Below are 20,274 nucleotides of genomic sequence, written 5' to 3' on the forward strand. Positions count from 1 at the left end.
TCCACTACCCAACTCCACATAGGAATCCCTGCAGCCCCGTTATCCCCCCCTCCCCCCGGCTCCGAGCACTGCCGAGCTACTCTGTTCGGGGAGGGGGGGGGGGAAGTGAGAGGGTGGCTCAACACCAGCGACACAGCGAGGCCATCGCAGGTTGGCCGCCATCTGTGTCGACAGCCGGGTGCAGGATGGTGTAGTGTTACAGAGACCCGCGGCGATGAGCACGTCTCGATCATCTATACGATGCCCAAAGCGGCCGCGTGGCCTTGGCGCGCCCTGCCCGGTCCGTGCGGACGGCTGATGGGGGAAAGGGCTCGTGGGGCCGCCCTGGGAAATGCTGACGGGCGGCGGCCGGCGCTGGTGGCGCGAATCCACACCAACCTGCGAAGCTTGGGTGCGTGGGCCTTTGGGGCATGTGGGCCGCGGCTTCGCGGCGGAAGGTTGAGTCTATGGGCGGGCAGGGTGGAGGAAGGGAGGGGAGGGGGGGGGGTTGTGTTGTGTTCAACTTATACTGCATGACTAAATGATTTCGCTGTAGCGATGAATTAGTTCACAAATAGGGGGTCATTCATCTATGCCGGCACGTCCCCCCCCCCCCCCTCCCTGCACCCCTCCCGCACTCCGCCACTAGCCGTGCATGTCGAGGAGGAGGAGCGCCAACACGGAAAAAAAAAAAGGACGGCATCCGCCGAGGACGACGTGGCAGCCGCGCTTACAGGGCAGCACACAGGCGCTACTTGCTGAGGACCCTCACACAGTTTTTCAGAAGCGGCAGCTTTTCCTCAAACAGACGCAGTTTAGCCTGCACGCCCGCCACAGCCAGTGCGAGCTGTTCGCGTTCAAATGCACGGACAGCATCCTGGGCAGAAGCGAAACCGGCCTCGCGCGCAGTTCGTGCCGCGTCGCAACGAAGCTTGTCGTACTCAGCGGTGCACCTCTTTGCCAAGTCTCGCACCTCCGCCAGCGAAGGTGCCGGGCCCTGGGAGGCAGTCGCTGCGTCGACTTGGGGCAAAACACGGGAAAGAACGTATGCGCGGCGCGGACTGCGGATGCCAAGGCTTTCGCACAGATCCAGTAGCCCGTCAGAAAAGGAGACTTCCGCGCTGCTGTCAGTCGTTGTCTCCTGCGTGGCGTCACGAGTAGCGATCGCTGCCGCTGTGCTGGGCAGCACTGTGTCAGTGGAACCTGTTCCTCCTCTGCCCCGCATACCCGCTTCATGGATCGGTGCCTCCTCCCCTTTTTCGCGGGGCTGCTGTAGATCCTTCACGTCGCGAAGAAACATAAATGCCGCCTCTCCGCCCAGAATCTGGACGAGCGCTTGCTGCCACAGCTTTTTCCGCTCCTCACGTCGCACAGCGTCAGCCCGGTCGCGGAGGTGGCGACAGTTCGCGTTGTTCGCATATGCTCCGTGCACAATGTCGTGTAAGGTGAGAGACCCCGTAGCTGAATTGGAAAGGGAGTCCGCAGACGTCCCCGTCTCACCTTGAAAATTTATGCGGAGCATCGATTCCCTCGGCGGCGGAGCCAATGCCGCTGCGCGTGGCAGTCGCGGCTGAACAAGCGTGTCCTCATACTTGGAAAGCATCGCCTCCAAGTGCAAAGAGACGTGCGCAGCAGACTTTCTGTCACTGTCTCGGTGAGCCATGCCGCTCCTGAGCTTGGAAAGCTTTGTCGCATGCTCTAGTGCCCGGCGCCCCTGTGGCGTTGATGTAATCCATCGCACTCTCGCCTCGTCCGTGAACCCATTCCACACCTTGTTCACCTCCGTTTGCAGTCCTTGTACACCAGCAGCAGCGCACGGGACCTGCGGTGTGTCAACACGAGGGCTCACTGCTGCACGCGCGTTGGGGGACGCCGTCATCGCCGCAGCTTCAGCCTCCCCGGCCTCATCCACCATAAAATGATCCCACTCCGACGCAGAGAAGGCGCCAGGGCGCTGACAGGCGTCGTGATGCTGGTGAACCAGGTGCGTCATGAAGGCAGACTTGCCAAAGGAGAGCGCAAGTTGCGCGGCCGTTTGCACTTGCACACTTACCGTGCGTTTCACTACACCCTCCTCTGTAACCGACGCTGGTGAGTGTGGTGTCTGTGCCTCTGCCTCGCCTAGTGGTGGGACTGGCGCGGGGGGAGACAGCTGCGGCTGTTGGAGCACTTTGCGGTTCGCGCGTGCCCTGAGAATGACCTCTGTAATGCGTCGAGCAGCACACACCTCATTTGATGAAGCAGCCTTGTCATCAGCGGGACAGGCCGCAGATGGAATGGGGCCCCCAGTTGACGCGACCTGCATTGGAGCATACATGCGGACGGCACGCCCTGCCGAAACACACGTAAGCCGCATGTTGATCCCTCTATAAATGAAGGTAAGCTGAACAAGAGCGCAGGTGAAGGAGGGAGAGGGGGGGAGAGAGGCGATGAAAAAAATACTTTCCGAGACGTTAACAGCAACAACGGCAGCGAAAAAAAAAACGGAAGGGGAGAGTTGAGTTTCCTCAGACCAAAGATCGACGGAGACGGAGCGAAGCCGAAAAAAAAAAGTGGGGGACGAAAAGAGAGCCCACGCGGGTCTTCCGAGGACCCAAGGAGGTGAAGGAGGAGGAGGAGAAGGGAAGAAAAGGGCACTGGATACAGTGATGAAGAGTTTCTATGCGAAAGACGCACACGCCAACACGCTGTGAATATCGATTTTGGGGGCGCTTTTTTTGTATGAGGAAGAGCAACAAGAGCCGGGGCCTGAGGGGTGGGGGGAGGGGGGGCTGAGATGTACAGGATCTGCAGCACGTCTTGTCGCTGTATGTATATGGATATATATGTGTTTTATGTATGCGTAGGTGTACGTGGGTCCGGTCACGTACAAGACTGTAGTGGTGTACTGGTCGAAAGCTGTGACCTGGGAGAGGGGGGTGGGGCTTGCAGGGGGTAAAGTGAGGTGGACTGAGAGGGGGGGGAAGGGAGAAAGGAGTTTTGAAGGCCCGGAGAAGAGGGTTTAAAATCTGGTCCGCCCACCAGTACACAATATGAACACACAAGAGTCCCTGGAGGCACAGGGAGGTCACGGGATGCCCATCCAGTCTTTCGCTCAGATAGTAAGGCGTGGAGGCAGAGCGGGACGTAGGGAGGCGATGTGATATGCTTGATACCCCTCACGTCGGGACCCTGTCCGGTGCGGGCTCATCAGCACAGCTTGTTCAAGAAAGTCTTTTTTTTTAAGGGGGAAAGGAGACATGTGTCTCCCCCTCCCCGTCCATCACTCTCTCTCCGCCAGACCACAGGACACACTCAAAGCGGGATCGACATGCAGTGAAGCGTGTTTGAGGGGGGGGGGAACAAAATGATGTGCTGAGGAGGAGGACACTCGTGAAGATTTTCTTTGCCAAGGGAAAGGCTACACGGAGGCAACATCTTCATCCCATCCCATCCCATCCTATCCCCCCCCCTCTTCCCCTCTCTCATCCTCTTTTTTTTCTCAGTGACGTGGATTCATTGAAATACGTGACGTCCATCTTCTTCTGCTCATTTGCCCGTGTCCCTGGTTATGCGAATTTGTAGAATCGAGGTTGCGTGGGTGGATATTTTTTTGGTTTGGGGGGGGGGGGGGGAGCAACAGCTAGATGTGCATCATGAACCAGCTACACAGCAGCAGTAGCGACTTTTTCATTCGCAACATGTAGCATGTCCTCTTCCCTTCTCTCTATACGTTCACCTCTCCACCAAGGGGATATTGGGGGGTGGGGGGTATGAACAATGACCACCGCACACACACCGAAGTCATCCCCACATAGAGACGCCGCGCAACCCTCCCCCTCCCCCCTCCCTGTCACACCCTTCCTTCCTCCTCCCACACACACACGCCCAGAGAGGGAGGAAGAGAAAGATAGGTGTCTGCAGCGTTGTCTCTTCAGTGGGACAGAGCACGTAACTAATGAAGGTCTCCGGCAGAGATGAGCAGGTCAGTACTGATCACGACCCGGGCGACGGCGACCGCCAACGCCACCGAAACCACCACCACCAGCGCTGCCTCCCCCACCATTCGCACCAGGAGCAGCACCGACATCGCCCTCTCGCCGCACGCGCCGACGGTTACCTATTCCAGCCCCGCCGGCACTGCTGTGAGAGAGACCAGGACCACCACCACCACCTCCAGCACGGTGCTGATTACGGTGTGTGTTCATCGGACAGTCTTTTACTGTGTGGCCCTCCTGGTCGCACAAGAAGCATCGACGGTGGGAGCCGCCGCCGCCGCCGCCGCCGCCCCGCCCACCGTTCTCAAAAGCGTCCGTAGATTGGCCAGGCTCCTGCAGCGCGCCAAGGGCTTTGTGTAGAACGCTGTGCTGTGGGCCTGGGCAGTCCGGTGCGAGATGACCGGGGTCGAGGCAACCCGCCCGGTAACAAGTTGCGCTGCGGTTGAAGGTCGGGTCGTCAGCACGCTCCACAATCATCTTGGCCAAGATGCGCTTCGACACGGCGTCGCGGTCGTGGCGCTCTTGGATGGGGTGTCCTAGCGGGCAGCGGGGACCTAACGGGCAGAAGCCAGCAAGGTAATATGGACATGCCGACTCACACTTGACATGTCGGAGGCGGCACTTGGGACCCAGAGGGCAAAAACCACGACGGTAGGCGGCACACTCCGGTTGTGACTCGTTCGGTCTTGTGTGCAAGAACGGGCACTCAGGGTTGGTGCACTCGCCTACGCGCTCGAAAAAGGCGCACTGCGGTACATAGCGGTTATCGTACTCATGAAGGTACAGGCAGTTGTCCCCGTTGACGCAGGCGCCACGCAGCCAGTGCTTACACACCTTCGTCTGGACCGTTCGGTAGGCAGAGATGATGTGGCGCTGCGGGCAAGCATCGCCGAGACGGCAGCGGCCACGTTGGAAGTCCTGGCAGATTTCCAACTTCTTCTCGGTGCGGGACTGCTCCTTGGGCAGCGCGTCTTCGAAGTCAAAGTGCGTGCCAGCGGCATCGTCAACAAACATTTTTGACACAGCACCAACCCTCTTCTGCGTTCAATATCGCTTCCACTCAGCACACAAGCTCAGCCGGGCTGCTGCTGCTGCTGTGTGTGTGTGTGTGTGTGGTGTCACACACAAATCGGGTGATGCCCTCTTTTTCCCCCTTCGTATTTGACGCGCTGAACACGCCTTTTGATAGCCTCGACTACCTTCACGGCTTGTTTTCAGGAGTTTATGCTGAGTGGAGACAGTGGGAGGGGATGGGAGGGGAGGGGGGGAGGGGAGGGGAGGGGGAATAGAGGTGTGGAGAGCAATGCACGTAGACGTGTATGTATTTATGTATATACATAGATTGGTGTGGTGTGTTGTGATAAAGAAGTGGAAGAGAGAGGAGAGAGAGAGAGAGAGAAGATATTTACACAGGGAATGCACTCGTTCTAGTCCCACGGCTGAGGATAGTAGAAGGCTAGAGCAGATGAAGGACGGGAGGAAGAGGAGTCCTGCCCCCCTCCCCCCTTTTTACTCCCAGTCATCTACCGACCCACCCCCAGAAGTTGATAGACAACACAGACTCGCAGCCACCAGTCACGGCTGATCTTTTTCCCTCTCCCATCGCCCACACACATCTTTTCTTGTTGGTCGTCTTCAAATTTAGAGCCCGTTCTCGCATAGAACAGCATCTCCCACTTACCCACTTCCTCCTCTTCCCGTTGTACGCCCCGCCCGCCCCCCTCCTCCACACACACACACACACACACATGCCTCTCTCTCCTTTCTAGGATAACGCAGGTCTCTGAGATTTCACGTACGCAGGAGCGCACGCAGGCACAGTGCTTTCCATGGATATATCTCCGTCCCGCTCCCGTCGTTGCCCCCCTCCTTTTTTTTTGTGGGGAGGGGGGGGGGAGGGGGGGGGGGGGACGAACATGTCCACTTCAAGAGTTGCCGGTTCCCCCTTCCGCTCCAACCTCTGCGTGTGTGGTGGCAACGAGGTCCAACACGCGACAGACACGGTCGAAAGCCCGTGAAGGACTTTGCGTAAAGTAGTGGTAAAGGAAGAAGCGTAGCTGAGATATTCGAGCCGCTGAGGAGTGAAGAATGCTGTCATCCACAAACTTGCCGTGAAAGTCACGCCGTATCGAAGAGAGTGCATCCTCCCGCGCCCAGGATGACGTTGTCGGCACGCTGCACTGGTGCACATCACCGACGCCATGACATTCCATCTCCTTCATGGCAGCCGTCTCTCCGAGAATGGTACTGGCGATGATGTCCTCAGTGCACAGCGAATGGTTCTCGACTGTTGTATCCGAGTTCGACAGTGGATGTGTTTGCGCTTTCTCGATATCGACAGCACCAATCGCGCACACACGACGGAGGAGTACCTCCATCAATGTTGCGATGTGTTGGCGCTGCACTTCGGGGACGCCACCCGGATCTCCTTGGCTGCCCTCCGTCCCCTCAGCCTCTGGCTGAGCGTTGGCGGAAGCATTGCAGCCATTCCTCACGTCGGCGCTCACGATGGCTGCGTGAAGCTGCTCCATCTTGACAGAGGAGATACGCGTGAAGTGAATATGCACCTGCGTTGCAGTGTGCCGCAGGCTTTCCAGATGGCAGTCACGGTGCTCGAGGTACGGGATTAGCACTCCCTCCACATAGGCTGCCATCGCCAGCAGCACTGCCCTTTGTTTCTTGTGGGCAGGAGAAGAGCCAGCCACCAGCGCTATGAGATAGTCGCGGAGAACATCCCGCAGGAGGTGCCACGTGAAGATGCACCGCGGCAGCGCACGAAGGCGGCCTAGCGTCACCTCAAGCAGCATGCGGTACATCAAAGCCCCAGCCACGTGCTGGCGAGACGCGAAGACCTCGACAGCGGGTGCTGGCACAGCGCCAAGGCAGAGGAGCAGAATGCGCGCCACCTCCGGCTCCTCTGCAGCAAAGGAGCCAGGCAACAGCGATGCGGTTGTCTGTGAGCTATTGCCGTCGGAGCTCAAACGGCGCACGACCTCTTTCACCATGCCAGGATGAGCCCTCTCAGCGATCATCTTCAACGAAAGCGGCGCTGCCGCTTTAGATGCCGTCCCCGTATCGGAAGAATGGGCACTGTGAAAAGCTGCTGCTATACAACACCACTGGCGTACCCGCCACGCGAAGGCGGTGCTGTCCATACGCACCAGGTCAGACATCCGCATCGCCTCACGAGTCCCGTGCGCGCCAGCGGCGGCAGGGGTCCATGAGCGCAGACGCAGGGTCATATGGTGCAAGTGGCGCTGAGCATCCTGCCAGAGACACCACAGCGGAGGTTGATCGTGGGCCGACTTGCTTAGCCTATGCCCCTTCCTCGGCGTGCAGTCTTCATTGGAAAGCCCGGGAGACCCGAGGGAACTTCTGGGGCCGGTGTCGCCAGCAGCGATCCCACCATCACCCATGCAGTTATTCCCTGCGGCGGATGCCTCCACTGCCACGACAGCCGTAGGTGCGTCTGTCAGCCAGGCAAGGGTAACCTCCAGTGCATTGAGTGCCTTGAGATGTATCCCCACCGTCTCGAACCACTCTCGTCGTGCGGCCTTCGGCACCAGCCCGCGCTGCTGCCAGAGTTGCTGGTAGTTCTCCCTGAGCGTCGACAGGTATGCCGTCTGTGTGGGGTCAGCAGTGACCATATCAGGCAACAGCAGCGAGCCCGCGTCATGACTGCAGCTGCTTGACGCAACGGTGCGAGCCAGTCGAGAAGAGGCAATGAGGTAGCGGTAGCTGACAGCGTCGAGAGTCCGCTGAAAGGCCGTCAGGTGGCGTCCGACGCGGCGCGTGTGGGCGGAGTCCTCCGTGCAGGCAACGAACGGCGAAGACACAAGACCCGAAGCGGGCCCAGAGGAAGAGAAGTGCGTGCTGGGCACATCCATATGCAGTGCCCGCACGGTGCTCGTGCACGGATTCGGGGGGGGGGGGACGGAGTCGATGCGATGGCTAAAATTCGCTCGTTTTTTGTTTCTGGCAAGACTGATGGGATTATGCTCGGCTGAACGGGACAGAGTTGCCGCATCGGAGGAAGGGAAGGGGGAGGCAATAGTCGTCGTGAAGAGAGACGAGTGTGTGGACCGATCGGGCGCTTCCGTGGGTGTATACACATATGTAAGCATGTGTGTGTGTGTCTGTGTGAGGGTGGATTGTGTGCCAGTCCACCTCCTCTCCTTCCCTCTCCACGAACACTCTCGTAGAAGTGTCCACGGGACCTGAGAGGTCGACACTGATGAAGGGGGGGGGGGTGAAGAGAGGAGCGCACGAGAAAAATATGGTTGTCTTTGTGGTTCCCCCTAATGTCGCTGATACTATCAAAAGAGGAAGGGTGGGCTGTTTGTCTGTCGCGCTTGGAGACCTCTCTTTGGTGAGGAACGGAGATCGTGTCACAGAGGCTTCCGCTCGCTCGCTCGCGTCCTCTCCCTTCCCCTTTTTTTAGCTACCCTCCCCCCCCCTTTCCTCTTTGCCGGAGGCAGCGGGGCAATGTGTACACACACACACACACGCACACACACACACACACACGAGGTTGGCGGGGGGGGGTGTTGTAATCACAACAGACGCAAACGATACGAAGGACAAAACAAAATACAACAAAATCGATCGCAACACTGACAGCACATCACCCTCAGACGTGGCATAAATTGTGCGGCCGTGGATTTACAAAGTGGAAAGGTCCATGCGATGTGAGGTACCAAAAATAGACGACTGAGCACCCCACTTGTTTAGCATCCATGTCAACACAAGCCGTTGGGTCTCCTGGGTGTTGCGAAAGAGAGGGATGCCGCGACTGAGGTTGCGGTCGTGCTCGCCGTACTCGTCCGTGTAGTTGGAGGAGTACTCGTAGAGACGTCCAGACGTCAGCTCGAGCACCCGAAAGTTGGCGGCGCGGACCACAAGAAATATGCCAACAGCCCCGCCGCAAGTGCGTGTGTGGGCGTAAAGCTCCGGTGGCGAATCCAGCGGACGCGCGCACATCAATTTGCCGCATCGGCAGCACATCACTGACTCTAGCGGCTCCCGACCGCATATGGCGCACTGTTTGTGCTCCGCAAAGCGTGTTAGAACATTCGCATACACAGAGGGCAGGTGCAGCAGCTTCTCTGAAAGTAGGGCAACCCACTCCTCTGGGGTGACGTAGTCCATGACCGCCTGCTCGACTCCGGCTCTGTACCCAGCGCAATAATTGCTGGTGGTTTTGAGGCCCTCCTTGATGCAAGCCAAGACATCCCCTGCAACCACCCGCATGTCCGACTCTGTGTCCTTGTGTGGCACTGGCAGAAGGTACTGCAACATGCGTACGATCGCGGTGCTGCGGGCCGTCGGGGTCTGCACACTGGCCACGTTCAGTGTCGCTAACGTGATGGTGCCTGCCATCGTTAAGGTGCTCCGGCTCAGGACAAGGCCGTGGTGGGCATCCTCAACGATGAGGAGTTTGTACAGTGTCAGCACACCCAGAATTCGCCACAGTGTCATCATCATGTTCGGGAAGTGCACCTCCAGCGACGCGGCGGTAGGCCCCTGTTCGTCGCCCTTTCCCTCGTTGGCATTGCTCACAGCGGCCAGAAGCTGCTCTACAAAATGCATCGAGATAGACGGTACCACTTGGGTGAGGAGATGCGTACCGATCAACCCGCTCGCACCTCGGGGGTTCAACAGCACATCCATCAACAACAAACTTTCCCTGTCCTGCACGTTTCGCCCGTAGTTGGAGCGGAGCTCAGCCTTCTGGCGTTGGAGCGCCGCCGGCATGATGCTCGTCAGGAGCGACAAAAGGCCAATGAGGTCCCGAGAGCCGATGTCTTGGCCAGCCTTGACGACCTCCAGCTGCAAGTGGCAGGCATAACAGAAGGTCCGGATAGACTCTGAGAGTCTCCAGGCGGCCTCATTCACCTGCTGGAGCCTATCCTCAGTCGACTCGATGGCGGGGACATCTTCAGACGGGCTGAAGCCGATCGCAGCGTTCGCCAGAGTTGTGTGAAACTCTGCTGCAACCTCGGCAGTGCGGGAGTGACTGTCCGAGATGGTGCCATTCTGTATTTCCTCAAAAAGAGAAGCGACAGTCGTCGAAGTCGATGGCACCTTTGATGCTGTCGTGAAGGTGGAGCTTGTTGAGTTGGAGTTGTTGACGCTGCCGCTGGGCAGCATCGGCATCGGGCACAGCGTCGTCGTGATTGTCGTGCAGACGGGGCAGTTGAACTCCGTCGGGCCCAGGTAGAACTGACTCTTGAAATGCCACCGTTGCCACAACACGGAGAGGCGGACAAACATCTTCTCCACACACGATTTGTGCGCGGCGTGACCGCACATGCTCAAGTGAGCATGCACGCGGCGACCGTCCGGCAGCACGAGCGCACCAAGCCGAGGTAGTACGTCAGAGGTGCTTGTGTGACAGAGCAGATACAGCGGCTCCTCTGTTGCGGAGCGGCACACGCAGCAGTCCAGCGCCGTCAGCTCGAGTAGCAGCTTTCCTACAAGTGATCCGATCACCCCGCCCGCAAATGACTTCTCCCCTGGCGATGGCGCAGGGCCCGATATGCCTTGGAGGTCAGTGCCAGCACGGCACCCCTTCGGGGGCGGCGGCGCCGGCGCAGCGATTCCCCTCGGGGGCTCCACGTCAGAGGCCAAGGCAGCCGCCTTTGACCTTTCCGATGCCTTTAGCGCACGACTGCGCATGCGTTGCATCAGCATGGCCTGCCGCTCCTGGATCAACTTCCTTCGACTGAGTGCCACTGCATCCCTGGTCTTCTGTTCAGCCAGCAAAGCGGCCGGGCTCAAAGTGGACAGTCCAGTCTGGATGAGCACTGCCTCCACCATCTCAAGGCACCCGTAGGGATCATCGTCTCGGTTCGACAGCAGATAGTCCCGCAGACGGTGTAGCATGTCCGTGGAGGTGCACGTGAGTATGGGCGTGTGCTGGGACGGATCTATGTGGAGTCGAACCGGCTTCTGCAGCTTCTGTAGTAGGGTTCGGCATGACACCAGCTCTGGCAAGGGCAGCCACTGCGCACACGAGGCGTGGGTGAAGGAGGACTCGTTGATGCCAAACCGATGAAGGTACAGCTCGACGAGGTTCCACGAGATGGCGCCGTTATTCGCAGCGGACGCAGCGTCGTTGCCATCGCTGTCACTCGCACGCATGGCGCGGCAAATGGAGACACAGTCTTGGACGCAGAGGTACAGGGCGGTGGTGGCGTGCAGCAATGCCTCACGCGTAATGAGATTAGTGTCCGCCGAGCCGTCGCTGCCGCGGTCATAATCGCTCTCGCTCCCGGAGGTCTGGCCCTCCCTATCGCCATCCTCGTGTGTGGCGTTGTCGTTGAGAGAGCTTGACGACTCCTGCGCCACGGCATCAGAAGACGTAGACCCCTTCGCGACCGCTGATGTCGCTTTTGTATCCAGATCGCTAGCGACAACTATAGGCCTGTGGCGGTTCGTGTACTCGTGCAGCACGTAAAGTGCCGGCAATAGTACGGCATCCGTGTGCAGTAACGCCCGCGTGGTGGGCACCAGCTCTGCATACATGGCCGTGTCAGAGAGCTGCGTGGGTGGTAGAGAGGGTTTTCGCTGCTGCTGTTGCCCACTACCGTCCGTGGCATCATCGCCCTTGCCCCCAAGACCAAGTGCATGGGACTCTTCGCCCCTCTGCCTTGCCACATTCGTGGCGCTAACGAGGTCGCAATAGGTGCTGTGTAACCTTTCGAGCTGGCGGTCGACTAACCCAAAATGGTATAAGCCCACGTGTGCGCGCCAGACATCCACGTCCTTGAATCGAAACTGCTTCCCTTTCGTCGAGTCCTCGGCAACGGTCAGCCTCTCGATCGCGGCGTCGACTAGCCTCGTGAACTTGATCACGTTGCCGCTGGAGTCCTTCTCATCCTCGTCGACGTCGCCGTAGTCGCCACTGCGAACGGCTTTACTGACATTGTCAAGGATGGTGGAGTGGGACGCCTTGCCGTGTGCCAGAACATCAGCGACGACGCGGTCAATGACAGGGGAGGACATGTAAGCCTGGAACGACGCCTTAGACACGTCGGTGACAATAGTGAGGACAAGTCGCAGAAAGTGTCTGTAGCCATTCATGCAGCGCCGGTGGAACCGGCGTCGCGCCGACAGCGTCGGTGGGCGGTCGTCGTGGAAGGAATTATCGGAGCATGTATCCCCTGGATGTTGCCCATGCCGCGTGATGCTGGGTTGTGGACTCGTCTGGCTCGCACACCCCACGTGAGCGCCGCCCAGACTTCGCTTTGCGTATGAGAAGCGCTGGAGGATTTGCAGCGCCATGTCGGCCGGTGCCAGCTCCATCGTCAGCACCTGCATCATGAGGATGTCGAACTCCGCGGAAACGCCACGGGCGTATGACAGGTACATGATGACGGTTGAGGAAACATCGTAGTCATCTCGGCGCCACAGACCGTCGAACACTTGGCCGATCAGCACATGCGGCATGACCAATGCATCGAGGAGCTGTTGAGAGAACGTGAGGCGATCCTGTGTGTTGCGCTTCACCTCGGCCCGAAAATGAAAGAAGGCGTCAAGCAGAGACCGCAGAGGACGGTTGGTGTGTGGCGGGGTAGCAAAGAGACCCAACACCTCCTCTTCTGGTGCGGTGCTGCTGCAGTAGGCACTTGGAAGGCCAGAGATGCGAGTCGAGGCGGGCACCTCGGTTAGAGCGGTCGGGAGCGGTGATGTCGCACTCTGTTGCCCCGAAAAGGCGCGTCCGTGCTCGATGACCCACGCCGTGAGAACAGCGCCGAAAATACGAGGAAGGTAGTTGGAGAAGGTTGTCGCGTGTGCGTGGGGCTCCAACAGCGCGTACTCGAAAATGTCCACCGAGCAAGTCGATTGCAACGGCAGAAGGTGCGATTGTGGCGCCTGCCGAGACGGTGACTGCGTGAAAGAGTTGCCCTTAGCCATCTTGCGGTGTTGCACGGCTTCTTCTGCCGCCGGTGCATCCGATTCGCATGCCCCCTCGCCCAGTGAACTGCCGCCATCGATCCCTGTGGGTCCACTGTGTAGCGAGACAGAAGATATTTTTCGTTTCAAGACTACGGAGCGGCACCGGCGGCAAAAACCATCGCGCTGTTTCTCCAAGACGACATCCATGGTCCGGCTCACCTCATAGAGGATTTGGATCATGTATCCCATCGCTGTTGCCAAGGCTGGGACCGCCATGACGCTTGCATTGGCAGATGACTCCTCCCCTCCCTCTCCAGTGGCGGCTTTGGTGTGCTTTACCCATCCTGAATGCTCCGTCAGCCGTTGCCTTTGAATGGCGCGTGACTGCGCTGCAGCCAAGGTACCCCGCTCCAGCAGTAAGAGGGCTTCATCCGTTCCATTTTTCACCTGGCAAGCCGACAGCAGCTCCATCAGCTCGACTGTCTGTCGCTGGCAATCGAGCGGAATGTCAAAAACGGTTGCACCGCGCCACGTTTTCCAAAGCTCCGCAGAGACGCCGAGCCCCTCCGTAATGGTGGATGGGGAGAGAGCGGGCATTGCGTCAGAGAAATGTTTTGCTGCTGTCGCGGGCATTCGCAAGAGGAGCGCCAGAACTAGCCGTATGGCATGCATCCACAACCCGGTGTCCTGTGTGAGAACGCGACTAATGAAGTCTGGCGTGGCGTAGCGTTCGGACCCTGTCGGCGCGTCGGGGTTTTTGTAGATATAGCCGCTGATTGCCAGGCTGCCGGCAATCTGTGAGAAGGCACGCCAGGCGAGCCGGTTCAATACAAGTGTATAGCAGGCCGCAGGAGACACTGCGAGACATGAGTGCAACGCGCTCATGCTAGACAAAGAGAGCTTTGGGGCTTGATGAGCCACAAACAGAAGTCCGTCACGCGAGAGCGCCGCCGTCTCTGTTACTGGGTTTGCATGAGAGCCCTCAACCTTGTCACGTAAGTGCCACAATATATACAGCAACGAGCTCAGCTCTCTGTGCAACACCGTGTTCGTTGCTGCCCTGTAGGGCAAGTGGGCAGGCGTCATCAAATGAGAAACCACGTCGGGGTTGGTTAGCACTTGTATCTGGTAGTGAGATAAGCATTCATTCGTGTCCTCATCTCGCTCGGGTGCGTTGATGTATTCTGCATAAGTCGCCATGAGCTCACCGACGGGGAAGCGAAACTTGGCGTCGCTGAGGCAGTGGCCGACACACCGAAGAAGATTCTCGTGCCACGGCAACGTTTTTGGGGTGATGTTCGGCAAAGCTTCGTTTGCGGTGGCAGTTTTTGATGCCTCGTAAAAGAACACGACGTGCACGCAGGTGAACTTGGGCGGTAGCGCGCCAAGCACGGGATCAGTCATCGGAGGGGATGCTGTGTTAGCCTCGCAGCTCATTTTCTCTTCGTCGCCCTGGACGCCGGTCGCCGCTGCGGCAGACGCGCTGCAGATTGCCATTTGCATAGGCTCTGCCCAAAGCTGTGCCACGAGGCGTTTGGCCACGTCGCTGGCCTGGATGAGTTCCCACAGCTGCTGTGTGAGCTCTGACAACCACGTCGCCAGCCAGTCGAACTTAGCTGAGATGCGAGCCACGTCGTTCAGCAGTGCCCCTTCCGCGTCGCTGGTGCATGCCGTTGCGTCGCACCCGCCTGCGCGACCCCCGCTGCCAGCTGCAGCATTGAAATAAACTTTATACTCAGCCTGTCGCTGCCCTGCGGGGCGCACCTTCAGCCGACTCTGCACAGCGCGCAGGCGCATGTGCTGCAGGAGTGTGATGGCGATAAACTGTATAACGCCTCGCAGCACTGGGATCACCCATGCACGATCCTCCTCCGCCATGATAAAATCGAGGGGGTCGGACGTGGACGGTCCCTCGCGCGCTGCCGCAGCGGCCCGATGGCGGCTACAGAAGGACTCGGGCTTCCATGCGGTTGGGTCTCCGCAGTCGCACATGCCCCCGCCTGAGCTTTGCGTGATGCGATAGCGGTGGTTAACACAGGGAGAGTGCCGAAAACACTCCATGCACATCACACAAGTCGAATCCGCGCCGCAGTCAAGGCAGCGTACGACCATCTCCTTCGTTTGGCAGAAGCGACCGCACACCGACGAGGCGGCGGCGGCGTCGCTGCTGACCAACGTCAGGGTTGTCAGCAAACCTTTGCTATCGTCGCAGTCCAAGGAAAAGGCTTTCAGCCACTCCTGCACAGGACTGTGGATTTGTGCACTGCATAACCGCGCCACAAACGAGAGAGACTGGAGCTGCTCGATGCCGGTCTCAATCATGGCACGTAGCTTCACCGGATGGCGACGCAGAATGCTGGTGTAGGAGGGCTCTGCCACGTGCCACAGAATAGAGGTGGCGCTCGCACCCAAAACATCTTCAATAGTGTTGGTATCCAGTGTATTCTCCTTGCGAATATGCTTCACCAAGAGTTCGTCCGTGAAGTACTCCTCAACCATGGCGATCAAGTCAGACTTCTCGCAACCGCTCGGTACGTCAATACCGCGCTGTCGTGCATATTCGAGGAGATGCTTGATGCTCCACGTCGACGGAGCACCGGGATCGTAGCTCATGACGCGATACCGCACAACTTTCTTCGTTGTAGCGGTCGTAAGAGTGAAGACTGTGTATGTGGATGCGGATGTGTGTGTGTGTGTAGAAGTCGTGGTGGCGGAGGTGGTGGTGAGACTGGTAGACACCACAGAACAGATGGGATAGTAGTCGCGATAGTGTGAGTGGCCACAGGGTTTCATGGGAGCGGGGGAATAACAACAAAAAAAGGGGGACATGGAAGACCAGATCGATTTCGGTCAGGCAAGAAGGCGCCAGCGACTGCGTATCGCTGATACACTTGTCCATGATCATTGTGTGTGTGTGTGTGTATATGTGTGTATGTGTCTGTGAAGGCGAGGAAGGGAGGAGGAGGTGCGTGGACACACACATTCATGTGCAGAGAGGATGAGATACCCCCCCCCTCCCCCTAGGGGGTGTAACAAGCGTCCACCTCTGCCCCCGTCCTTCCACACACACACACACACACACACACACACATCATCACCACCACCACCACCATCATCACCACCAAGCAGAAAAAGGGGGAGAGTGTGATGTCAGAGTGGTGCGTTTGAGAGTAAACAATTATGTGAGTCCAAACACGTCATGTTTGTTCTACCCTCTTCTTTTATATATAAATATATAATATATAAATATGTATAAATATGTATATATATATATCCCCCCGACCGTGTAGATCCATCATGCATGTATGCAGATCACACGCTAAAACCGACGCAGACACACACACACACACACACACAGAAGGAGAGAGAGGGGGGGGAGGGAAACAGATACGGCATGTAGACAGGAGAAGACTGAAGGGATGGATATATATGTGAGTGAGGAGAGCACGACAGGCGCCACACATGATGATGCGCATCAGCACGTGTTCAGCACCCACGGCTTGCCCAGCCCCCCACTTGCCCCCCCCCCCTTCCCTTCAGCCCTTTCGGTTGTTCAACCTCCTTTTTTCCTTTCACTTTTGAGGCTTGCGTAGCGCCATCATCATGTTGTACTCACTCACATACGTGCGCTTCGCATCCAGCAAGCTGAGCCCCTTCAGCTTCGACCAGGCGTCCCACTTCGCTCTGCCAGCGTAGTCGAACATGCCGGGGCGGTCTGTGTTCACGTCCCCGATCGTCGCCTGCTTGAAGAGGGCATAAAACTTCAATTTTACTTCATTGCTTTCCTTGCTCGCTATCGCGGCGAATCCGTGCTGCGCTGAAGCGAACTCCTGGTCGATGGAGAAGACGGGAAGTGTGGGGCCCACTTGCGTGGACGTGCCCGCACCCGGGGCGCCGGTACCCATGTTTTTGTCGCCGTTCGGGAACAAGGCCGAGCACAGCACCGGCAAGGGCTCCTGGCCAGTCTTGAGTCGCTCACGAAGGGCGGTGCACACACGCTGGACCGTGTCTATCGTCTCGTCCGCGTCCTCGCTGAAGACGTCCTCGGTGTTTGCAGCGTGGGCGTGCTCCAGTGTGGACGTGGCGACCGTGGGCGGGGACGTACCGCCAACGGCGGGAGAAGCCTCCGCGGTGCTGCTCAGTGTCAGTTGTGAGCGATCCTGTTGCAGAGCTTGCGATGATGTGCTGGCATGATCGAGAAGTCTTCCCTGGTGCGATGTGCAATCACACAGACCTGAGAAAAAGTTTGTCCAAATGAGGAGCCAGTTCTGCAGCGCTACCAGAGCCTCAGCTTTGGTCGCACTGGAGGGCTGCAATGACGACGACGGAGCAGCGTTCCCTCGCGCTACCATGGTTGATTGACCCCTCTCGGCCCAGCGCATCGTCCAGGCCTCCTCAGCTGCTGCAACGACCTGTTCGATCACGGCGTAATAGAGCAGCTCGACACGGGAGCGAAACTTCATGGGCCTGCGCTCTCCTCTGCAAATGTTACCCGCAGCATCAGACCCCTCTGCGCCGGGAGCGTAGCAGTCGCCCTGACCGGTGCCGCCGCTTGGATTCACAGCCCCGTGATGACGCCCGGCATCTAGCCACAGCTCTCTGAAGCGCTCAGCATGCGTGCTCGGACGACCCAACACGTACGCACGTAGCGGTGACGAGCGACTGGTTACATCGCAAAGCACTGCCTTCACCTTGCACTCAAGCAGTTGCAGAGTGGTCGGCTCTTGCACCAGTGCAGCGGCCATGACACCAGACACCAACACCGAAAGAAACAGCCCGGAGAAGCCGCGAGTAACGGTGAAGGTAAAGTAACCTCCCTTTTCGACGAAGTCAATGTAGTCCTCCAAGGTGCACCCCCGCGACAGAAGCTTCGTTATGGTTATGAGGTGGCCTGACCAGATGGTGGAGTCGAGCTTCTGCGCCGCCACCCTCGACTCCTGCAGCTGCCGAATGGTGGCCATCGTCACTCGGCTCTCGTTCGCGATGTCCACGGCGCGACGACGACAACCAGGACAGCTGCTTTCTTCAGCTACTTCACGGTATCCAATCCACGTGGCCACGAACGCGAGGCGATGCACCTGCTGCGGCGAGCAACTCCACCAAAACGGCTCTGGTGGCAGCGCGTGCGAGTGGCGTCCACTGCTGCATTTATGCAGCGCACCTGCCATGCTCTGAGCGCTGGCGTCTCCTCCCAACGCGAGAGAGCCGGGAGAGCCTGACGGCACCGCACTGCTGAGGAGCGGAGACGGGTTGAGACTGGAAACGTGCGGCGGTACCGACCCGGCCCCTGCGTTCAACTGCGCCCCCTTCGCGCTGCTGGCGCCAGAGCTTCGATCGGTGATCAATGTCTGTCCACGTAGAATGGGGGCCAAATGGCCCCCGAAGGCATCCATCACTTTGGAGAGCAACGCAATGTCGCCTTGGTTGCACAGTTCGAAAACTACATCTCCATCAACCACCAGCGAGGGGTGGTGTTGGGGCAGCGCGCTGAGGCCAACGCAGTAGTCACGCACAAATTCCATGGCGGACTCCGGCACCACCGGCGTGGGGCACTGCCCGCGTCGCTTTATCTCGAAGACGATGCTCTGCAACAGCGGGCGCATTGCCACGAGGACGTTGCTCAAGCAGTACTCCTCGCCCTTGTCCTCGAATAGGGAATCCTCCTCTTTCAGGAGTGCATCGTTGTACCGGCACAGGTTCTCCACGAGCGCCTCTTCACTGACAACGGCGCCACTGCTGCAGTGGGAGCCACCAGCGATGGCGCTCTCGATGTCACCCGGGCAACCGCCAACAGACGAAGCCTGTTCAGATGCCCCTCGAGCTGAACTCGGGGGGCAGCAGCCCTTGTGGATAACTGAAGAGGAGGGGGGACGGATGCGACCGTCAAAGTGACCCAGCAGAGTCACTGCACCACTGAGTTCTCGGCGCACCTGACACTCAAGAATCGGGACGGCAGAGACCGGCGGATGCAACACGACGTCATTGTTTGCAGGCGTATCCAAGGCACCATTGGTGTGAGCCTGGACTGCAGGTGGGGAGCCCAGCCCATCTGTCGCAGTGATGCCACCACCAATAGTGCTTTGTGTATTCGCTATGAGCGTCATCGCGGCTACCGCATGCACTGCGTGGAACTCCAGGAGATCCTTGGCTTCCGACTTGCTGGCCGTCATGAGAGCCACGTGCAGTGGGCACCACAAGTCTATGGCGCAGTCCAGATCGCGCCGTGTCTCTTCGGGGACTGACATAGGATCGTCGAGGAGGCTCACCTCTACCAGCACAGCGCGGTAGGCGAGCTCGGAAGCGAGACCAATCGAGGCTTCCTCTGCGTACTTGTGCATGGCTTGGACGCGTGACTTTATGTGATCGGTGCCGTCCAGTGGATCCATGCTGCCATCATCGAGTACCCGAAAGGTGACAGGCTCCCCTTGATGCACAGCAGTGTACCAACACTTGTTGTCCTCGCTGGGCCTGCGCAAGACCGTGAACTCCGCCTGCGCAGCCAAGCCGCCGGCAGTATCCCCAGATTCCATGACGTTGGGCGCAGGCAACCTGCAAGAGGAGGAGGAGAGAGGAGAGGGTTGGGGGAGGGTTGGGGGAGGGGGGAGTCTTGTGAGAGCTGCGACAGGATTGCCGACGCACACCCAGACATACACACATACACACACCAAGCAAGTCAGCGCACCGCAACCAAGTGTAAGCGGGTGCGTGGCTTTATGTAATGTATATGCGTATATGTATATATATGTGTAAAGAACGAACACAACAACGATTTGTGAGCTGGTGTAAGACGGAGGCGCAGGTAAGGAGGAGGGATGAGGAGGAGATGGCAGTAGAGGGCTTGTGACCGGAGAGCGTCAAGAAGAGAGAGTACACCACCACCACCACCACCACCACCATCAAATGAGACCAAGAGATCGACGGTGACATGAGCGGAGCCGTGTGTATGTGTGTGTGTGTGTGTGTGTGTGTGTGTTGGGGGAGGAGGGAGGAGAGAAAAAAAGCCGACAAGGCAAAAGTGTATGACTCAACAGTACTCACAGAAGCGCGCACCCAAAGTGAAGACGCGATCGTACACACACATATATATGTGTGTTCCATACACCTATGCAACAGCATCCCCACACACCCTCCCTCCCTCCCTCTCCCCCCCCCACCCGTTCGTGGAGTGGTTTATTGAAGCTCGCGTGCATTCTTGTGTCTGTATAGGTGTGTGTCTATTCTTCATGTACATATACATATGTGTATACATCATTGCATTCTGTTTTCATTGATACATGTGTAGCGTCCCTCCCACCCACCCATGCACACGCACACACACAGAGTGGAGCTACAGGTTCGTTGGTCAGCAAAGAAGGGGGGAGGTGGATGACCGGGAAAAAAAAGGCAGCGATTCGAGAGCCGCATATAAACCAGTATG

General features: G+C 58.3%; 5 protein-coding genes across 5 annotated transcripts; all 5 read right to left on the reverse strand.

Moving 5' to 3' along the window:
- Positions 1 to 730: 730 nt before the first annotated feature.
- Positions 731 to 2,335, reverse strand: JKF63_06946 (uncharacterized protein; the record flags this gene model as incomplete). Its single annotated transcript, XM_067902893.1, has 1 exon — positions 731 to 2,335. One exon carries the CDS (start codon positions 2,333 to 2,335, stop codon positions 731 to 733), a length of 1,605 nt encoding a protein of 534 aa, XP_067759252.1.
- Positions 2,336 to 3,944: 1,609 nt separating this feature from the next.
- On the reverse strand, positions 3,945 to 4,970 carry JKF63_06947 (uncharacterized protein; the record flags this gene model as incomplete). Its single annotated transcript, XM_067902894.1, has 1 exon — positions 3,945 to 4,970. The coding sequence occupies one exon, from the start codon at positions 4,968 to 4,970 to the stop codon at positions 3,945 to 3,947; it is 1,026 nt and encodes a 341-aa protein (XP_067759253.1).
- Positions 4,971 to 5,881: 911 nt separating this feature from the next.
- Positions 5,882 to 7,843, reverse strand: JKF63_06948 (uncharacterized protein; the record flags this gene model as incomplete). Its single annotated transcript, XM_067902895.1, has 1 exon — positions 5,882 to 7,843. The coding sequence occupies one exon, from the start codon at positions 7,841 to 7,843 to the stop codon at positions 5,882 to 5,884; it is 1,962 nt and encodes a 653-aa protein (XP_067759254.1).
- A 775-nt stretch (positions 7,844 to 8,618) lies between these two features.
- Positions 8,619 to 15,470, reverse strand: JKF63_06949 (uncharacterized protein; the record flags this gene model as incomplete). The annotated part of the gene is made up of 1 exon (XM_067902896.1): positions 8,619 to 15,470. One exon carries the CDS (start codon positions 15,468 to 15,470, stop codon positions 8,619 to 8,621), a length of 6,852 nt encoding a protein of 2,283 aa, XP_067759255.1.
- A 959-nt stretch (positions 15,471 to 16,429) lies between these two features.
- JKF63_06950 (uncharacterized protein) lies at positions 16,430 to 19,387 on the reverse strand (the record flags this gene model as incomplete). Its single annotated transcript, XM_067902897.1, has 1 exon — positions 16,430 to 19,387. The coding sequence occupies one exon, from the start codon at positions 19,385 to 19,387 to the stop codon at positions 16,430 to 16,432; it is 2,958 nt and encodes a 985-aa protein (XP_067759256.1).
- Between the last annotated feature and the right edge of the window lie 887 nt (positions 19,388 to 20,274).

Source organism: Porcisia hertigi, chromosome 9, assembly GCF_017918235.1.
Source record: "Porcisia hertigi strain C119 chromosome 9, whole genome shotgun sequence".
In the NCBI taxonomy this organism is placed as follows: Eukaryota; Euglenozoa; class Kinetoplastea; order Trypanosomatida; family Trypanosomatidae; genus Porcisia; species Porcisia hertigi.